The sequence below is a fragment of the Leptidea sinapis genome, chromosome 22, assembly GCF_905404315.1.
Source record: "Leptidea sinapis chromosome 22, ilLepSina1.1, whole genome shotgun sequence".
In the NCBI taxonomy this organism is placed as follows: domain Eukaryota; kingdom Metazoa; phylum Arthropoda; class Insecta; order Lepidoptera; family Pieridae; genus Leptidea; species Leptidea sinapis.
In genome coordinates, this window is record NC_066286.1 from 2,759,696 (window position 1) to 2,781,859 (window position 22,164).

The following is a 22,164-nucleotide window of genomic DNA, read 5'->3' on the forward strand; positions in this document are numbered from 1 at the left end:
AATTGAAATGAATTATTATAAAATTGGTTGACATAAAAGCACCTTTTCAAATGCCAACCAGACTTTTACTACACGAATTATAGATACCGTATTAGCAATGGAAGAGCACCTGCAAAAGAACATTGCGGTGAATAACTTACAGAAGCGATCATTAATGTTCATCTAGTTTCAAGGGTTTTAAGATAATCCAAAGTGAATGCACACAATACCTTTATCAGAATTTCACAATAGTTGGCGAAGTTGGAGGCTTGAGTTGGAATACGATTTATGGCTTATCTATTTTACTTACTGCTGTTTTGATGAATAAGATTTATCGACAGTCTATGAAGCCAACCTAGTTCTATCTGGTTATTGATATATCTACTATATCAATGGAGCCCAACTTACATTAGTTGTAGAAATTAACAATAAGATTTACCGATATTATACGGGGGCGTTAAAAAATACTGCGAACGCGTTGGAGCCATAAAAAAGAAATACTGGTTGGTAAAGCTGGAATATTGATAAGATTAAAAAACAATTAGAATATCTTTTGTGTTTTAGAAATGGAACTCTTGTGTTTTTAGTTTGTCAGAGCATGTTGTCGAAAATGGATAAAATTTATTTGCGTATCCGTGGATTCCGTACATATTATTAGGTATCTACCTACCTATACTAATAAAAAAATAGTGTTCGTCATAAATCGAAAACTTATATATGACGAGGAAAGAACCTCTGTATTGTTTTTAAAAGGTGTGACGTCATTACTGTTGACATCACGATTGCTATCTTGCTGAAGATCACTCATTGGTTCTTCCAAAGAAAACTACACGAGTAAGTATTTTAATACTTTCGTTTATTAAACGGGCAGCGTTACGACATCCCAGAGAGGTCCGTACCGTACGACAGCCCGAGCACGACTAACCCAAGTGTCGACCGTTCGGCTGTATTTATAGGACACCGGCGCACGTGCTAATCCACGTGTTTCAAATGCGGCCGTATTTATGAGGCTCGGTGCACGTGCACGTGTTTTCAATTCGTGTTGTAGTATTTGCGCCGATATATATAATAAAAAAAAATAAAAATCTGTTTAAGCTTGTGCCAATGAAGCCCTTTAATACGATACTCCATGTGACACGGTTAACTAAATTAAAAAAATTTGGACCACCGTTTTTTATGATATAATTACAAATGTATTGAATAATAATTACAGTTATCTTACATAGTTCTAGGGCAACTGAAAATACCCTATAAATATTGATTCCCTTGAGAATGTCGAAATAAACGTTGCTTTCGGCATAATCGGTAGTAGTTTCTTTACCTTAATTTAGAAGTTTTTGTTTCACAGCTTCAAGAGATTATATAATTTATATTGTTTTAATTTCAACTCGATATGTCTTCGCTTTCAGTAGATAAAGGATCTTGACAGACAGACAGACGAATGAATAAGATAGTGATCCTATAAGGGTTCCGAATTTTTTTAACTTGTGTTTTAGCTTTTGAGGTCGTGAGTCCTAAAAACGTTTCAGCTTTATAATATTAGTACCGTTTTGAATAAAGATAATTTATCTTTGACTTAGAAAAAAGCTTATCCCTTAAGCCACACTTTCAGCAATATATTCATCTTACCTCGGAGAGATTTGTGTGACACACACGATCAGTCACAGCCGCTGTCTTTCCACTACCAACTACAATATTACAAACTTCTTATACTTTGTGACCTTTTTAAATAAACATTTATCCTTCTTACATAATATTGGAACGGTTGTGACGTGGGTTCAACTATATGTCAGAAAACGGAGCGTTTTACCTTATTTATTATAGATCCGACCTTAATGTGAATAATATATTAATGTATAAAATAAATACTGTTGAATACATTTGCTCAATAAGTAAACTTTTCCATTTAGTGTAAATGTTATTCGACCTCCTTAGTTTATGGTTATCTTTTATATAACCTCCAAATGCAGGAAGGTAGTTAGACAAAAGAATTTTTTGTATGACATTTGGCTTTTTACAGCGGAAATACTATTTATACAATAATTAAATTTATAGTTTATTTATTTTTCAGTATACACATGTACTTAAATAAATAAATCAAGCAATTAAAATAATTTTGAATTAAGAAAAATTATTGTCCTTGAGTTGCCTGAATGCATAGAAACCGATGCCCTGCCAAATTCTTTAAAAATATAAACTTACTCTCGGGAAATTACGTACCTACATGTCGGTTTTTTATGATTGAAATTTGAAATAATTATGTTCTAATAATTCAATTTATTTAAACCAAAATTATTGAACTACAAAATAAAATAATAAATACAAAAGCCTTGCTTAAAAGCTATTTAAAACTATGTGAACAAGCGACAACTTCATGCGCGACCGTCCCACGGGGTGACGGACGGTAGCGGGGACGGGGTACTAAGAAGTCAGCGGGTAGCGGGTGGGGTTGCGGGGAATGGCAACTCGAGAGACTGACGTACGTTGCCGGACTATAGGTAATCCTGTGTTTCAGAATCATTTCACATGCTTAAACAACCTAGCGACACTCTCTAAGATTCACGAAAAGCGATTCACTCGATTGTTTGAAACGTGCAGTAATTATTACGTAGTATTTACATACTCGTTGTGCTTAACCAGGCATGTATGCACAAAAGAGAATGTAAATTCTAAGTAATAAGAGGCGCGACTGTCTAAGTAAAAATTGTAATTTAGTTAAGGATGAAATGTGCAGGAATTTGACATAAGTTTGAAATAGTAGTGAATAAAGTATCGCGATAGGCGACGAAGTATAATCCGGCTAAGTTTGAAAGCGAACAGTTGTTTAAAACGTAGTGGATTTGGGCTATCCCCGTTTTTTATAAGATTAAAGCCGTCATCTGTCCATCTATCAATGACTGCACGTTTCATACAATCGATTGAATTGCTTTTTTCTTAGAGAGTTTCGCTAGGCTGGCACGCGAGGAATCAGAGGGTCGTCACTTATAGTTTATTAATATAACTTATATTTTAAAATCGTGTGAAAATCATGATATTTTCGGAAGAATAAACCGTGTGCACTTAACCAAATTATATAACATTGAATAGAATAGTACAGATTGTAAAATAGAAACGCAAAACTTTCCGATATTCCGCGAACATACTAGAAGGGGCAGTATTTTTTTGCATTTGCAAGGTACTTGACCTTCAGTATAAACAGCTTCAAAGAAAGACTCGTGTAATATTTTCGATTAAAAGCTAAAGACTTGTGACCGTGAACAAGGTCAGGAAAGCGGCATTCATAAATAAAAACTGAGTTATGGATACGGACGTTTAAAAGAGCTAAGGGTTTTTAAATCTTATGAATTTGTGGTTCGTTAAAAGGTGATGATTTAAGTTTTTAGCTTGATAAAACTGTATCGAAATAATTTTTGTATACAATATACATATAAAGATACATATTTTAAAAAATATCTTTTTAATAAATAATGCTTATTTTTTGATATATGAGAAGGGAAAAACGGGCCAAAGGCTCATGTGGTGTGATGTTTAGAGGCAACAGCCCATGGACATCAGCAACACCAGAATATTATTTAATTATTAATCAATGTTATTAATTAAATAATAGTATATATACGTTGTAGTTAAGGTTAAGCACAGACAAACCAGCCAGGATTTCGTACGAGAAATTAAAGAAATTTTGATTAAAATCTGGTTCAATAGTCATATTGTCTGTCTGTCTTCCCTTTCTCTCACGCATACGGCAGCGGCAGGCAGGCTCCTTCTCTCTCAATCTAACTAATTGTTACTCTTATAGGATTAAATAATGATATTGTTAATGTACATACACAAAATTCTAATGTACATATTTAAGAATTGTAACAAAGAATAAAATATATTTTATAATAAATAAGAGTTTTTATTAATAAATAAGCCTTCCTTATATTATCATATTATTAAACATAAAATTTGAGTAGAAAACCCTAGTTTTGCTCAAGTTAAACAATTTCAATATTAAATAGTTCAACTTAGATTAGCTTAAGTTATCACTTGTGTCGAGTGTCCCGGGACGCACAAGTTTTTATATTTTATTGAAAAATATTTTTATTGGATTCAAATTCATATTTATTTTAATAACATTCACTGATCGTCTCTTATTCTTCTTTTGGGTTTTAATTATATGTCATTAGATCCCAGGCCTAAAATAATATTAGCCCGACAAATCTGTATTATTAAAAAAATCTGTATTCCAATAGAAAACTATTGGAATACAGATTTTTTTAATGGCTTTATGTAGGTACCATTCATGGGAGAAATCTATTGTCTTCTGCCAAATGTTTTTCCCCATTTTCGAATTCATATTCTGTACCTTTATTTGACGCTATATAAGATCAGAAACGCTTTTGTGATTCGTCAGGGCTTACTATTGTAAGCCCTGTGTATTAATTGAAATTTTAAAATAATGAAATAATTTTACCATAAATATTGTCTGGTACCCAATAGGTTAAACTCCCATCAAATTCTTGTAAGGAATACGTTCTATTTTATAACTTGTTTATTTTGTTGGCTTAACGTAGTTTTTTCGTTCTTGAACTTCAACTAGGTACAAGTCTTTATAAAGAGGTGTCAGTAATAGTAACAGTATCGCCAGTTCAATGGTTTTTTCCCATCGAAATAAAACAATGTCCAATACGCCTAAATTAGTAGTCACTTCAATTTAACAAAAGATAAGTAACAACCTCTATTAGCCGTGTATTTAGCGACCCTACCTATTAAGCTAGAGGTCCCGGGTTCGAATCCCGGTAGGTGCGTTGGCGTTGCGTAGAGACGTCGCTTCATTGGGTGTCTTCTACCGCATTTATCACGGGGAGTGTTCCGAAGAGCTGTTCAACCTGATTCCTGCCGCCGAATTCCTTCTTCGCACGACACGCTACAAGTTAGGATATCATCCCCACCATCTGGATGTGTGGCGGTCCTCCACAGTGCGGTTTTCAAGGAGCTTTCTTTCACGTACTACAAAGACGTGGAATGAGCTTCCTTGTGCGGTGTTTCCGGGACGATACGACATGGGTACCTTCAAAAAAAGCGCGTACACCTTCCTTAAAGGCCGGCAACGCTCTTGTGATTCCTCTGGTGTTGCAAGAGAATGTGGGCGGCGGTGATCACTTAACACCAGGTGACCCGTACGGTCGTTTGTCCTCCTATTCCATAAACAAAAGGTGCAAACATTTATATGATGAATATGGATGTTTGTTTCCGAGTCATGGATGTTTATATGTATGTTTAAGTAAGTATATTGTATTAAATATATCGTTGTCGTATTTGGCGCAAGATTTAGTAGCATAGTTATTTATGCAACTGTTGTGTAATAAGGGATATTTAAACACGAATGTGGGTTCAACCCGGCTTCGCCTCATGTGATAATAGTACCACATTCATGTTTTAATACCCCTTATTACACAACAGTTGCATAAATAACTATAAGACATTGGATGTTTTAATGTTGGTAATAAGCTAACTGTTTTAAAATATATAATATATTATTTAAAGCATGGGTTTACATAAAATTATTATTATATAAGTTTAATTGAAAATCTACCTTTAAAGTAGTTATAAAAAGGAAAATATAACTTGGTTACTAGGATGAGTTTGTCTCAGCGTTTAAAGCAACACTCCAGACCGAGTTTCCAGTTGACCTCGCCATTGTTCAGGGTTCAACTCACACTCAGTTCATAACTAACTTTGCATATTTAACTATGCAGCTAATAAATCTGAGTTATAGTCGAATTGAATGCAATTGGAACGCTGGTGAAGTATTTAACTAGTTGAAACTTGAGATTTTTAGTTTTATAATTATAAGTTTATTATTTTGTGCTGCCACCAACTTTGTGCTGCAGAAGAGGGCTATTCGCGCTATTTAGAACCTAGGTCCTACAAAATCAGAAGTAAACATTTTGACTGTTCATTCTCAATATATTCTTGATAATGTTCTATATGTTCATAAGCACATTGAGGAATTTGCTAGAATCTGTGACATTTATAATGTTAACACGAGGAACAAAGATAAACTTATATAACGTTACTATAGCATAAACGATTTTCTTAATGATACCACAGCCTGGGAATGAAGCGAACACCCTCAGGCTCTTTCTCTTTTTTCTTCTCATATTTTTTTATAAAAAAAAGCTCGCTCAGTCCCTTGCCCGCTTCTTCTCAGGTCTGAGGGAATTTCGAATGGGTGTTTGTTTTTGACGTTCAATAAGTGATTTTGAATCCTATTTTGAATAAAAATATTTGAATTTTTGTATGTATGTTTCTGTATACGTAATTTACCATGACAGAAAACGTAAACAAATTTATTATTAGAAAATTTATTGAAGTAGTCGTTACTTTGCGGAAATCCATAATTATCCAATGTTTTGAGTTTTCTTTAGTGTTAATCTTAATTAGACTCAAGTGAGACTCGTGCCAGTGTGGCGAGCCAACATCTCCTGAGGATGCCTCGTGAAGAGGCAAAACACGTGTTGAATTGTTTAAGGACAAATATTGGCGAAATTAGCTAAAGAAAACTCAAAACATGTGGGTAAGTCTGTTGTTACTGTAACCAATTGTCAAGTCGTAAAAAGTCAACCACGCTTGACAATAAATCCTTAGTATTTCGAATTCTATGGACGGTAGTGGGAAGGAGAATCATCTGTGTATAAGACAAAGTGTCCGTCAAAATACATTAAATTAGGGTGGCGCTACAGTCGCATCAGGGTAAATCTTAAAAGAAGCGCCAAATATAAAATAATACTAATTACTCTAGGTGCGCGTTTCCCTATAATAATTCTATAAGGTTATATTTACTACATTATGTTGTACATCGTAAATTGTTGAAATTTTCAATAATTAACTACTTTAGTCGAGAATAATATTAAATTTGTTAACTCGGCATACTTCAGTTCGTTTACAGTTGCTACATTCAACATACTTTATACCCTGTGCCTACACCAGCGCCGTAGTGGAAGCTTTTTGAACTGTTGTTTACAGCATAAGCCGGACACTTTTGCAACTTTCCTCCGTTAAGAGTTGATTTTCCTTGCCTCTACTATATTGAATACTGAACCTCTAGCTAAAGCACACATGGACAAATCAAAATTTGTCAAATATTATCGGGCTGTCAGATTATCTATACGCTATTATATTCTAAGTGTATACTTTGAATCATTACATTTTATGGTGAATTTTAACAGTTACGACGTTCTAACAAAGAAACATCTTACCAAAGTTAAGTAAGGACGCTGAAAGATGCAAAAGTTTGGAGGGTTTTTTATTTAACATACTTTAAGTATTTTTTTACAATTTAGACACTGATTTTTACCGGTTATAACCATTTATTTAAAACCAGTTCCAAACTTTAATTTGTATATTATCTTTTGTAGATTTCAAGTTTAAAAATTATTCACACTTCTTACGGTTTTTTTGGAGGTTAAAACATAGTTTTTTCGTGTAAAACTTCTTGAGAAGTGCATTGTAAACATTTTAAAATAATGTCTCTCGGGTAAACTAAGTTTATATACTCTGCGATTTATGTGATCTTGGTATTTATTGCCTTCACAAAACCGAACGGTGAATCAATTATGTATGTTGTTTAATTTCAGTCGCGTAACGGCAGTAAATAAGTTGTTCCCAAAGTATATAAAATGGGCACATGTGCTCAAGATTGATGAAATTTGAGGAAACGGGTGTATTGGTATTTGGCACTTGTAATCCGTCATACTGCGATAGGGTTGTCGCTGTACGACTTTAAATTTAATTTTATGTAATTTAAAACTTAATAATAATACTTATAATTTTTAGGCGCAATAACTTGCCAACAAACTGTTAAGTTTTGGCAAGATATATTCATAAGTTAAAAGTGTACTTAATAAATTAAAAAAAAAGAATAGAAAAAAAAAACAATTTAAAAAATAATATTTGATTAAAAGGTTAATAAAACTGGCAATGTGTTTCCTTACGATCATACAAGATATTACACCATGTAGGTGAGTATAAATTTTATATATTTTTGTGAAATAGAAAAAATTTTTTTTTTTAAATTATGAAATAGTAGCGAAAACAGTTAATATAAATCCTGGCAATATTTCAAGGTCTCTATCTCATTTTATGAGTTACAGCTTACTGACAGCCAGATACGTAAATTTAATTAACCTAGGAACATGAATTTGGAGAGTACAAAGGTCTTAAAGCCTATGCCATAAGTAAAAGAATAAAACCGTTCTTTACTAAGGCAAACTTTTAATTTAATATTTGTTTAGTAAATTGTTCAATTTAGTTTTGTTTTTGTTATTAATTAATCTCAGGCTTACTAGTCTACTTTTTGAAACTTTTGTTTTTTTGACATGTTTGACACGCTACCAGTGGGAGGCTCCTTTGCACAGGATGCCGGCTAGATTATGGATTATGGACCACAACGGCGCCTATTTCTGCCGTGAAGCAGTAATGTGTGAGCATAACTGTATTTCGGTCTGAAGGGCGCTGTAGCTAGTGAAATTACTGGGCAAATGAGACTTAACATCTTATGTCTCAAGGGGACGAGCGCAGTTGTAATGCCGCGCAGAATTTTTGGGGTTTTTCAAGAATCCTCAGGGGCACTGCATTCTAATGGGCAGGGTGCATGAATTACTATCAGCTGAACGTCTTGCTCGTCTCGTCCCTTATTTTCATAAAAAAAAACATTACATATAAATGTCTCATTTATTCTGTTTCTTTATAATGCAATAAATTAAACAATTTGTTTGTTTCATCGGTCATCCAAATTGAATAAATAAGAGATATATATTTTGTTTAACTTATAATTATATGTGCCTACTGATTATTTTCGGACAATTTTTATCAGGAGACAACCCTGACTTAGCTTACAACATTTACAATTTGAGTTTATCGTCTTTATGTTTCATATCATAATATTGAAGTGCTGTTCTGCGTGTTGTTTCATATAAATTGGATAGCTAGCTTAAACAATGGAGCGAGATATTAAACAATTTATTCTTTGAATATGAAGTTTGTTTTTAGCATAACTTTTACATAAACTGGAAACATAATAAGATCGTCAGGATATGGATGAGGTTTCAATGAAATTGGAGGAAAACCAAGCATGCTCTCTTTGAATAACAGAGTAATATAATCATATTATCATTGCAGTCAGTCGGAAGATGTCCACTGCTGGACAAAGGCCTCCACCAAATAATTATCGCGGGGAGTCTTCCGAAGAGCTGTTTAACCTGTTACCTGCCGCCGAATTCCACCTTCGCACGACACGCCACAAATTAGGATATCATCCCCACCATCTGGATGTGTGGCGGTCCTCCGCAGTGCGGTTTTCAAGGAGCTTTCTTCCTCGTACTACTAAGCTGTGGAATGAGCTTCCTTGTGTGGTGTTTCCGGGACGATACGACATGGGTACCTTCAAAAAAAGCGCGTACACCTTTAAAGGCCGGCAACGCTCTTGTGATTCCTCTGGTGTTGCAAGAGAATGTGGGCGGCGGTGATCACTTAACACCAGGTGACCCGTACGCTCGTATGTCCTCCTATTCCATAAAAAAAAAAGATCTCCACTACGATCGGTCCTGCGCTGCCCTTATCCAACCTATTATCGCGATCTTATTTTTATTTATAATATTGACACCACTTTTCATCAAATAAATGATTGCACCTACTGGGATTCGAACCCGGGACCTCTAGCATAGTAGTCAGGGTCACTAACCATTCGGCTATATGGGTCGGCAGATCTGGACCACATTATCGGAACATCTTTTGGTGGCCTATCCAGCCATCCATTCGAGGACTATACTGCCTCAACGACCATCTGTCCGACGAGCTGTGTGCCCTGCCCACTGCCACTTCGTTTGGGCTATGTCAGTGACTTTGATTCTCCTACGGATCTCCTCATTAAAACCTTCCTCATTCAACCCCTCTCCACCCCCAAATGACAAATAGTAATCATAATAAATAATTAATTAGTTCATCATTGAAATCTTTCCTGCAGTAATTATTTTGCAAAAATCGTAAGTGTACAGATGCCGAAATTCTACAACTTTATTATAAACTAGTGGACCCAACAGACGTTGTTCTGTCGGAAATTTCGGACACACGTCTTAAATTTGAAAAATCGGTCCAGCTGTTAGAAGGAGTTCTCTAAAATACACTATATGGACGGAATTGAGAATCTAAACCAATCTCAAATTCACTGGAACTCACAAACAAATCATCAAAATCGGTCCAGCCGTTTAGGAGGTAGTTCAATTGTGAATCAAAATCATTCTCAAATCCACCTGAAGACACACACCAATCTCAAATTCACTGCAACACACAAAAAAAATCATCAAAATCGGCCCAGCCGTTTAGGAGGTTGTTCAATTGTGAATCTAAACCATTCTCGAATCCACCTGAATATACACAGAAAGTTTCATTAGAATCGGTCCAGCCGTCTAGGAGGAGTTCAGTGACATACACACGCACACAAGAAATATATATATAAAGATTGATAATATTCTATGCAGATTATCTAATCTACGATGATCTAAAACAAAACAATGATATGATCAATAATAATTGTAGAAAATATGTTCACTATGTCAGAATTTCAGTAAACGAAAACATTTATTCATCACGCTTCTGGAAATGTGTGATAAAATTATCTTTGAAGCAGAAACTCTTAAGCCATTCACGCAATTCCCAATGGGATCTAACCTGTTACTAAAACCTTACAATTAAACTTTATAACAAGGGGCAATTTTGATACCCCTTAATCTATCTTTTGGTCACTTGAACACAATTACATTTAATGTTTTACTTAACTGTAACGCATTTAGCAGGAAATTTAAAATTGGAATCAAAATTTTATTCGTTTTTATTTTAGTAATCGTAAGCCTCTATAGAGGCTATTAGATTCTATAGAATGAAATTTATTATTTTGTATAAATTCTTGTTCTTAGAATTGGTAGTCGCCAATACATTGACATATAAATATTTTAGTGTTTAAATTAAATGTAATATACGATATAAAATTATTTATTTGTGCATTAGATAACTTAGACAACTCTCAAGTATTTTTTGGAACAGGATTAAAGACCTTTATACACATTACATTTGTACTATAATTAAGAAGCGTGAATGGCGTCAAAAGGCGAGTTGGATCTCTTAATCCTAATATACATAGAATAGTCCTTTGCTGCTTTGAAAAGTATACCATGCTTTTGAATAAACATACCGATTTCTAATATATAAGGGCTAGTAACCGTTCATATTGTATTAATTTTTGATTATGATTCTAATAACGAGAGAATTGCTGTAATAATAAATGAAAATTGAAGAAAGCAATGTTGAAAAATCACAATGAAAAAAATTATATAAAATAAATATGTATTTATTTTGTTTGTTTATTTAAATCATTATTTTTCCTGTAAAACACCACATTTAAAATATTACTTACATTTAAAAAAAAGCCCGCTGAGTTTCTTGCGCCCATTCCTCTCAGGTCTGAGGCAGTCTCTTTTGAATGGGTGGTAGTTTTTGACGTTCAATAAGTGATTTTAAATCCTATTTTGAATAAAAATATTTGAATTTGAATTTGAACTATAATACTAATCGTTTCGAATACAAAATATTCCTTTTAAACAAAAAAATAATGTTGACGAGAGAATTTTTATGAAATATGATCGGCCTATCGAACTATCAATCGCCCTATGAGACATAGTAGTAGACCTCTAGTTTGTTTTAAATGTGAAACACTCTTGGTAAGAAAATATTTCAATTTAAATAATACTGTATTTTAATGAATGTGGCCATTGACGTACAATAAACAACTAGACTCCCGGTCGCTTATTAGAAGGTCGTCAAAAAATTGTCCGAGCGGCGTTGTATATACGTTACCTTATACTTTAGAACATTGATTAACACCTTATTTCGTGGCAATAATGTTCAAAGTCGATTGTATACGGTCATTAGAAGCTCGGACGCGAACACGAGGGAAAAACACAAAACGAGAGACACATCCTTTTTATGTTTGAGTATGCTGTTATTTGGACAGTTTTTCACTGAATACTTTGTCAAATTTGTCATTGCGTGGCGTTGTATTCAAAGCGCGGTCGAAACACAACTGAACTTTTGAGCGTGATTGTAAGTCTAGTTGTTAATTGTGCGTGAATGGGTGTGTCTGATAGAAGTGCTGTTAACTTACGGATCAAAGCACTTGGAAAGTGTAAGTGTCCAGTAGGTGTTCAGAATGACGGAGCTGCACACGTAGGTGTTATTGTTAAGGAGTGACGCGGCGTAGGGATGTCTGTTCACTTGTGTGACGGACGCGCCGATATGTTCCTCGCTGTCATCAATGTCATCTGTCAAATACACAATAGTGAATACTATAGACTTATAATAGATAGAGAGACACAGCAAGATAGAAAAGAATAGCGAATTTGTTGTAACTGTAAACGATTTTGATTTTTTTATTGTAATAAGGGCCGAGTCGAGCAGGACGTTCAACTGATAGTAACTGATACGCCCTGCCCATTACAATGCAGTGCTGCTCAGGATTCTTGAAAAAATCAAAATTCTGAGCAGCACTACAACTCATTTGTCCAGTAATTTCACTAGCTACGGCGCCCTTCAGACCGAAACACAGTAACGCTTGCACATTACTGCTTTATGGCAGAAATAGGTGCCGTTGATACCCATAATCTAGCCGGCATCCTATGCAAAGGAGCCTCCCACTGTTAAAGTAAACTCATTGACAAGTCGTAAACATTCAGCCACGATTAGCTTATAGAACAAGATCCCATGGCCACCAGATGTCACGTATATTCTGACGAATGAATTGTGGAGAATTGTGTAGCGTTAGTATGTACAACGATTGCATGCCTACGAGCTAGCCTGCTCAGATGGCCCATTTCCAGGATAACCAAGATATAATATTTTCTTCTTTGTTTTTTGTAAGATTAATTCCCAGTATATAATTCATTGAAAAATTATTGTTGTTATTTAATAAATTTGTCAACACTTTGTCGTGTTTTTGACTTAATAAAAAAAATTAAGTCTACTCTGCTCGAGTTTATCAAAAAAACTTGCAGGGTAAAATTCTACAATTGTTGAGTATTATATAGATTAGTAGGGTCCGTATGTATGTTCTCTTATCTTGACTTAAATAGATGTTTAGTAGGAATATGTGCTTGCGCAAGTTATAGGCTACAAATAGATTTTTTATGAAAGAAGGTGACGAGATGAGTAGACCTGACTCCATGTGAGCAGCATTGCAATTGCGCTCGCCGCTTTGAGACATTTAATGATAAGTCTTATTAGTCTCCTAACTACGGTGCCTTTCAAGTCGAAACTCAATAGTGCCTGCACATTTTACTCCAAGGCACAATACAAGTATAGAACAGCAGCGAAACTCAGCGAACAAAAAGACTGACGACGCGGACGACGCGGACGGCGCGGCGCAGCTAACTTGACCAGTCTCTGCGGTGTACGGCGTGACACTCAATAGTTTGGATTGAAGATTGCTTAGCGTGTAAACCATGTGTATGTGTGCGTGCGTCGATTTGGGCGCTCTAGTATGAAGTTATATAAAAGTACTATAATTCTATAACTGTATTGTGTCTAAGGCAAAACAATCAAGAATTCGGAGCGGTACTGCATTGTAAAGGGTAGAGCGTATCATTTACAAACAAGAGAACATCGTGCTTGTCTTGCCACTATATCTAAAAAAAAGGGACATATCATATTTTAAGTAGCTACGGAAAGGATAGAAAAATATCTAAGCATCAGTTTGTTTAGCTTATGATAAAATAAAATTGTATTAAGTATTATTTAAAAAAAAATACCGAAAAATTTCGCTTCCGATGCTCTTGTGTTATTGTCTCCACTGTCATTGTCTCCTGTAATATATTATAACTGATATAAAATACCTGATATGCTTAAATTGCACTTGAATTGCCCATGATTTTATTTTTATACTAGCTGACCCGACAGACGCTGTTCTTTTCATAATAAAAAAAACTCTTGGGGATGGAATTTTGGAAAATCCGTTCTTAGTTGACTCCTCTCGGTGAAAAAAATATTCCTACCAAATTTCAAGTCTTTAGTTCTAATGGTTCCAGAGATAACGTGATGAGTGACTATATACGTGGAAATCTCTTATATATATTTTTATATAAGATAAGAACTGGGTAAGAGACTGACGTGATGAGGAGTGTTGAGGCAGCCGTAATTGTCTAAGTAACTTTACTTTTTATACCCGAACGGGCATAGCTTGGCTTGTCTCTTTATTTGTCAACGAGACCGGGTGTTCTTGTTCCATCCCTTTGCATAAATTGTATAAATATTTTGTAAACATGCTTACGTTATGATAGTTATCTAGTTATTTTTAAGGATATCACAGTCACTAGTAATTAGGTTAGTTTAAGTATTCGAAAATAGTCAAACTTTCACAGGATTCCCCAAAATTCTTGTAATTAGTAAAAAACATACTAAAGTTTTATCTTTAGAACAGGGTTATAAATATAGGGTAAATATCATTAGTTAAGTAGGGTATCACCACTATTGTAAATAATTAATAGTAAATAAAGTAATTCGTCATTTGATTTTTGGTCTCTTCTACCAGCGACCAACAGTCTAGTATAAATATTATCATTTATAGTTTTGCTTATATTTGTAGTTAGAAAAAGATGATACAAAATTTTTCACCTGATTCTGCAGTGTCGCTGTCAATTTTCCCATTTGCACACACAAATAGTACACATACGATATACATAGAGGCTTGCATCGTTACACGGTGTCGTGTGTTGTTTGAGAGGTCGGTATTGCTACCTATTGTTTTCTCAGAGGATTGAGTAAAACAGTGGAGTCTATTATTTTATTAAAATTATAAGGCATAGGGTATAAAATTAAAGTAGTTGATATCAAGGAGTTTTTAATAATTGTATTTATAGGTGAATTTTAAATTAAAAAATAACTTTCTGTGTCTACACATACAACAAAGTAAAGCTAACTATGAAACTTTATATTTCATGTTTAAAAGCGGTCTGCGGGCATGTCACACACTGGTTTGAATGTGAGAAGTGCTGGGTTTCATTCCTGCATAAGAAATAATTTTTGTAAAGTTAAGCTAAGATAAGTAAGATTGAAATTTGTCAATATTGACGAATGAAAATGTTGGTTTGACTAAGTCAAACACTCTAACAACAGTTAAGATCTACAGACGATGGTCACAGTTATTACACAAAAACAATTATGAAACGATTGTCTTTCTCACGTAAGCAAAGAATTTTTACAACTTAAGAAGTGTAAGATACAATTTCAAAATCAATTTGATTTAAAGTACGATGCAAGAAATATATGTTTATGAATATTTTTTTAGGTATACATCGTAACGATGATATAAGATTTATTAACCACTAGCTGACCCGACAGACGTTGTTCTGTTCATTATAAAACAACCTCGTGCGGGTGGAATTTCGTAAAATCCGCTGATATTCTTAGCTGACATCTACTCGGTGAAAAGAATATTCCTACCAAATTTCAAGTCTTTAGCTCTTATGGTTCCAGTTCAGATATCGTGATGAGATCATATATATATGATCATATATATATGGAAATCTCTTATATATATAGATTAATGGGATATTTAAAACGATTCATGGATATTTTTTCAAGTTCCCCGTTACTTAAATAAAAAACCTTAAATAACACTAAATTAGGCTAGTTTAAAAAGTTTACCAAAGCAATATTCGACAGGTTGAACTTTTTTATTGCTAAAAAGTGCTTTGATTACACAGTGTTTAATTATTTTCATTAGAAAACTTTTCGTGAGAAATATCTAAGATCCTTATTAAATTTCTTCTCTTTATCTTTACAATGGTCTAAAATAAGATATAATTTACTAGATACCTGTCAACATACATTTAATCATATTAGAATGTAGTAATTTATTAAGTTTGTAAATAAATCCAATGGAACAATTAATGCAGTCTCTACGCCATTCTCTGTTCCAGAGAACTATGAAGTCGGATGTTTTTCCGCACTAAAATGTTTATGTCAACATCGGTTGCTTTGTTGAAAGTACCCGTTATACTTTCACGTGACTTTACTCTTTTAGACTATAATCAACATAATATTTTGTTTTCTGGTACAATAATACTACATTTGAATATTGCCAAGTAAATTGTGAAAATAAAAAATTCAACTTTATCAGGACGTTTCAATAACGTTCTATTCACATATAACGACATATCATTCGCAGTCTGATAGAGGAACGGCAAAAGTATCCTTATAGAAAATGTAAACACACTTTTCTTGTTAGTCTGATGTCAACTGTTTGAACCAAATCCGAACTGAATAAAAGTTTTACATTGCTGCTTATTCACCAAGAATATTTTAAACAACTGGAGTAAATGCAGCAATGTATAGATATAGCTGTAGAAGCTTATTAAGGTGTAACTTGTGGCATGTTCCATATTTTGGCTTTGTTTTTAAACGACGTGATTTGTCTATAGGTATAGAACGTGATTAGGGCGTGTAGTAGATTTTTGACTTTTGCTTAGGCTTGCTTTTTTGTAATATTAAAAACTCGATACATTTTTTTTAATTGCTTGTTTAAAAATTTTTTAAGTAGAACATTTTTATAAATTTTTCTTCAGTATCTCATATAAAGTAACCTGGCTTGAAGACTAAAATAAATTAATATAGATTATATGTAACCTATTCATTACATATTATTTCATTCCTATGTTAGTATTTAGGAACGTTGTGCACACTTGCTTATATTTAGATAAGTAAATGATATAATTCTTACAATTGTTATTATATTTATAACAATAATTTGCAATAAGTAATGCTAGGCCTTCAAAAAGTAATGTTAATTTTCCTATACAAATTTTATTCTGTATTCATATCCGTTATAATCACATGAATTTTATTTCTTCAAAATTATTCGATACCCTATGAAACCAGATTGTATGAAAACAGGAAAACAGAATGGAATCAATAACATATTTTTAGTATTAATGCAGCTTTTACGAGTACCTAGCAAATATTGAATCGAAACCGTATTTTCCGCAAACGATGCATTCCATTTGAATAAGGTTCAGTTTTATCGTAAGAATAGATTCTGTTTCAGATGCCAACTTCAAACAGTGATCTACGGTGGTTATGTTTGAAATCTTGTCTTTCATCGCCTCAGCTTTCTGATATTTGATTTGGAATGCTTTTAATTTTAATTGTATGGATTCATCGCATTATAAAATCCACCAGATAATTTTTGAAGTAAAAACTCCTTTAGGTTTTGTAAAACAGTTACTTTTAACAATCCGACTTTGAAAAAAAGGAAAAGATCAAATTGTTGTTTTAGGTGAGTTAATAACTGACTGAGCTGTCACGTTCGACTGTATAACGCTCGTGTTTATTGGTACTAGGCGTACATATATGAAGCTAGAGTACAGTAATATGTGCGTGTTTTTTCATTTTAACCTGACGCTATGGTCATGACTGCAGCCTTCGACGTAATTCATTTGTACCAGGTAAATATAATATATTTATAGTTGTGATAGAGAATGACGTATTTATAAATAAAACCATGGAGGGATGGAGACTTAATAAAGCTGATTTGCAGTAATGTAAGTAGTCATAAATACTGTTACAATTAAAAATAAACAAAATATTACATTTGAATTAGGAATCTATCACTTTTATATGATTTTTCATTGCGTTTCCTCATTTCGGCGCCAATACATTGTACAATATTTTGCGATATTCAAATGGTGTGGGGTGATACAGAGATCCGAATCGCTGTGATTCCATTACACAAAGTAGGTATGGAGCCAAATGCAATTTTATGTTTTATGTACAATGTGACCTCTTCTGTTTGTGACAGAAAAAGATCTGGCCGTCCACGTAGTGTTCGTACGAAAAAGGTGGTCAAAGCAGTAAGGGAAAGAATTCGAAGAAATCCTGTCTGAACGAAAAATATTTTATCTCGGGAGATGAAGATAGCACCTAGAACCGTAGTCGCGTATTTTAAAAGATGACTGATGACTAAGGACTTGCAGTATGGACATTTCTTTGACGTTCATAGACGTACTGGTCATTTCTTAACTGATAATTTAAAAAGGAATAAGGTGGTAAAATCGAAACAACTACTCAAGCGGTACAGATTATTTTTTTGTTTACGGATGAGATTTTTTTACAATTGAGCAACATTTTAACAAACTAAATGACGCCATTTATGCTCAAAGCTCTAAGGAAGCTTCCCTATTAGTCGACAGAGTGCAATGTGGGCACTATCCGGCTTCAATGACGGTTTGGTTTGGGTATTAGCTATGAAGGAGTGACTGAGCCGTACTTTCCTAAGAAAGGCATCAAAACATCGCCACAAGTGTATCAAGATACCATTCTTGAGAACTTAGTGAAGCCCCTTAAGAACACCATGTTCAATAACCAAGAATGGTCCTTCCAGCAAGACCGTCGGGTCATAAAGCTCGGTCTACGCAGTCATGGTTGGAATCGAACGTTTCGGACTTCACCAGAGCTGAAGACTGTCCGTCGCTTAGTACCGATCTTAATCCGCCGGATTATGATTTATGATCACTTTTAGAGAGTTCGGCTTGCTCTAATGGATTCCCTAAAACAATCCGTACGATTGGCAGTGAAGAATTTTCCCATGGAAAGAGTGCGTGATTCTATTGGTAACTGGTCTCAACGTTTTAAGGGACTGTATTGCACCCAATGGAGACCACATCAAATAACTTTTTATATTTTAAATTGTTTTATATTTATGTATTAAACTAACACACTGTAAAAGTAATAATTTTTATTTGCAATTAAAATTTATTTCATTCTTTCAGTATTTATGGCAAGACTAGGTATATATGCAGCAGCATACACGACGTAGATACTTCATTTAATCAATCTGTACTTAATAAACATGATAAGATCATATCCAAAAGTTTCACGATCGATTATTGGGTTAGGTTTGACACAAAGTTGTACTGCGGATTACTTACAAATAAGTTAACAAGTTAGGGTCGAACGTAGACCAAGTAATGTTATAGACAGACTGGACACAGCAGTTTTGTTCTGCTAGATACATGGTTTTTTTTTAAAGACAGTAAAAAATATGATATTATTTCGGACCCGCTTTCTTACCGTAGATGAAATCGTATTTTCAATTCAATTCAACGCGCCTTTTTTAAGGAACCTATACCATATTTATTTATCTATTTATATCAGGAAACGTACAGTCTTTAACAGATGATACACATGATATAGGTAATAATTATAATAATTAATAATTACATTAATATCGACAATTACTCCCATACAGGAAAATACATAAGACAATTATCAAGTATCCACGCAACTTATACATAGTTATCACAATTTTGACAATTTGAACATATATACTTTGATCCTTAATAAATAATTTTGACATTATGGCTCCGTCTGTCTGTTTCTGGCTTAAGAATTAACATTTCCTATGTAAACCTATTTACAAGCACGCTTGACCTAATAACATAACGATGGTATAACTAAGCGGCGCTTGTCGAGATAAACGCTCTATTAACGTTCAGAAGAGCCTATTAAATCAATGAGCCGTCCTACTCTACAGCTATGTTTGCCTGGTAGCTCGTTAGTTGAGCAAACAGTAAAATGTGATTTTTAAATAAAACTAGTTTGAAACTTATTTATTTAATTTGTGCATATTCATTTCATAATTAATAATAATCCATCTGTTTGAATAAATTAATTAATTAGTTGCGTAGTCACCAGTTTTCCACATATTCAAATTCATAAAGTATAACTTTTACAATACATATTTAAATGTATACCTGTTTAAATTACTGGTCAGACTACCTTAATCGATTTGAGCTGACTTTACCAGAATGAGCGTTACACAGCTCAGTCTTATTCAATACCCATATCCCCACTTTAAAATGATCATAACTGATGTTTGATTGTGTTTATACGTGGTAGGCCGTACAGTATATCTTGATGTAATAGTCAACGACCCCGTTAATTCAAGTGTAAATATCATAACCGCCAATCGAGGACTCATCATCATCAGCCGGAAGACGTCCACTGCTGGACAAAGGCCTCCCCCAAAGATATCCATGACGATCGGTCCTGCGCTGCCCTCATCCAACGTATTCCGGCGAACTTGACCAGATCGTCGATCCATCTTGTGCCTATCAACACTGCGTCTTCCAGTACGTGGTCGCCATTCGAAGACTTTACTGCCAAAACGGCATCTGTCAGTCAAAGTATGAATCGAGGAATATCTAGTGTAAATTTCAACGTAAGTCAAATACGTTAAATTCCTTAAATCGTATATCAAATATCCCATTCATCCCTCTCATTCAGGTTCACCAGCTACAGATCACAATACCGGTTCAAAAACGAAATTGAAAACAAATTATCAGTGGAATGAATCAGCAATATTACTTAAGAGTCATGCTCTCGTAATAACGGCGTGGATTGTCAAACATGATCAATGGCTCCCGGAGGGTCGCGCGGTCATTTGTGCTCCAGGGATAGAATTGAGTGAGCACGGTTCGGGTTATATGGGTCTTTTTTTATGAAATTAAGGGAGAAGACGAGCAGGACGTTCAGCTGATGGTAGTTGTAACGCCCTGCCCATTACAATGCAGAGCCGCACAGGATTCTTGACATCCCCAAAAATTATAGGAGCACTACAACTGCGCTCGTCACCTTGAGACATAATATGATAAGTTTTATTTGCCCAGTAATTTCACTAGCTGCAGTGCCCTTCAGACCGAAATACAGCAATGCTCACACATTACTGCTTCACGGCAGAAATAGACGCCGTTGCGGTACCCATAATCTAGCCGGCATCCTGTAAAAAGGAGCCTCCCACTGGTAAATGTACAGTAAATTATATAAGCTGAAAAGTAACAGAATCTTGAATACATTTCTTATAACATTCATCCGAGTGTCAAAAAAGAACCTGAAAAAAGAATGCAACAGGAATATTGCCGTCAAAAACAATTATTGTTTTTTAACCAACTTCTAAAAAGGAGGAGGTTCTCAATTCATCGGTATCTTTTTTTTCCGGTGTCAGCCAAGGTAGATTTGTAACTACATACATAGGTGAGATGTGCTTGAGTCGTACGCGCGACGTGAGGAGGCGAGAGCGGGGCCGCGGCGGGAGGACACAGATTCCAAAAATAACAGTAATCATAACAAGAATTAGATTATAAATTAGTTATTGATTATAGATTATTATTATATTCTTATACTTTTTAGTGCATATTATTTTATCTATTGTTTTGGAATATTATTTTTGAAGTCGGTTGTATTTTTGTTAAAAAATTTCTAGATCAGGGAAGATAGTTAACCGAAGGCAATCAAATCTATATTACTAGCATTAATAAACCTTAAGGTTGCCCTACTTTTTAAACATTTTATTTGCTGACTATACAAGAGGCAACACCATTAGTCAAAGAATAAAAATATATTCATCCTAAGCCACTTAAGTAAATAAAAATAAATTACCATTGGAATGAATTAGCACACCAAAAAGTCACGCTTTCGTAATAACGTCGTGGATTGTCAAACATGATGAATGGCTCTCAGAGGGCGGCTGCTGTAATTTGTATATGAGGTGTAGAATGGAGTAAACGCGGTTAATGGATTAAGGCTACATTAGTAGTTAGTACACATGATACAAAAGAGTAATGAATTCTTGAAAAAAATTGTAATAACATTCGTCTGATGGACCATGGAGGATGGAGGTACGAACGTAGCCAAATCGACAGTACTTAAATTAATAAACCTATCGAATGATCACATTAAGTTTGTCTAATTTTAACAATACTTGGGCACGGCGAAGAGCGCCGGTGTGGGACGTAACTTGTGTCGACACTCTGGCTCTTTCTCATGTCCAAGTTACGTCAGTTGGTGCTGGGGCTGCTGCTTCGACAGCAAGTGTCGCAAAAATGTCGGTCTCAGTGAGTCTTACTTCTTTTTGCCATTTAGTGTCGAGACATTTGGCCCGTGGGGCCCAGAGGCGCGGAGAATGTACAAATAATATCTTAGCGCCTCAATAAGGCTACTGGAAACCCAAACGCTGGCAATTATCTCGGTCAACGGATCAGCCTAGCTATCCAACGCGGAAATGCTGCCAGTATTCTTGGTACGCTTCCACGTAATGAT

At 34.5% G+C, this 22,164-nt stretch overlaps 2 protein-coding genes across 3 annotated transcripts in view; one reads left to right on the plus strand and one right to left on the minus strand.

The window, feature by feature from the left end:
* Positions 1-14,772, minus strand: part of LOC126970999 (trypsin-10-like) — a 33,305-nt gene extending 18,533 nt beyond the window's left edge. The window contains exons 1-3 of the mRNA XM_050817169.1: positions 14,683-14,772; positions 13,821-13,874; positions 12,182-12,338 (exon numbers count right to left, since the gene is read on the minus strand). Of these exons, the coding sequence (XP_050673126.1) occupies positions 12,182-12,338; positions 13,821-13,874; positions 14,683-14,761 (290 nt within the window). The 5' untranslated portion in view covers positions 14,762-14,772. The remainder of the gene's footprint in view (positions 1-12,181; positions 12,339-13,820; positions 13,875-14,682) is intronic.
* Positions 1-22,164, plus strand: part of LOC126970970 (inactive dipeptidyl peptidase 10) — a 193,052-nt gene that overhangs the window by 63,657 nt on the left and 107,231 nt on the right. The window lies entirely within an intron of this gene.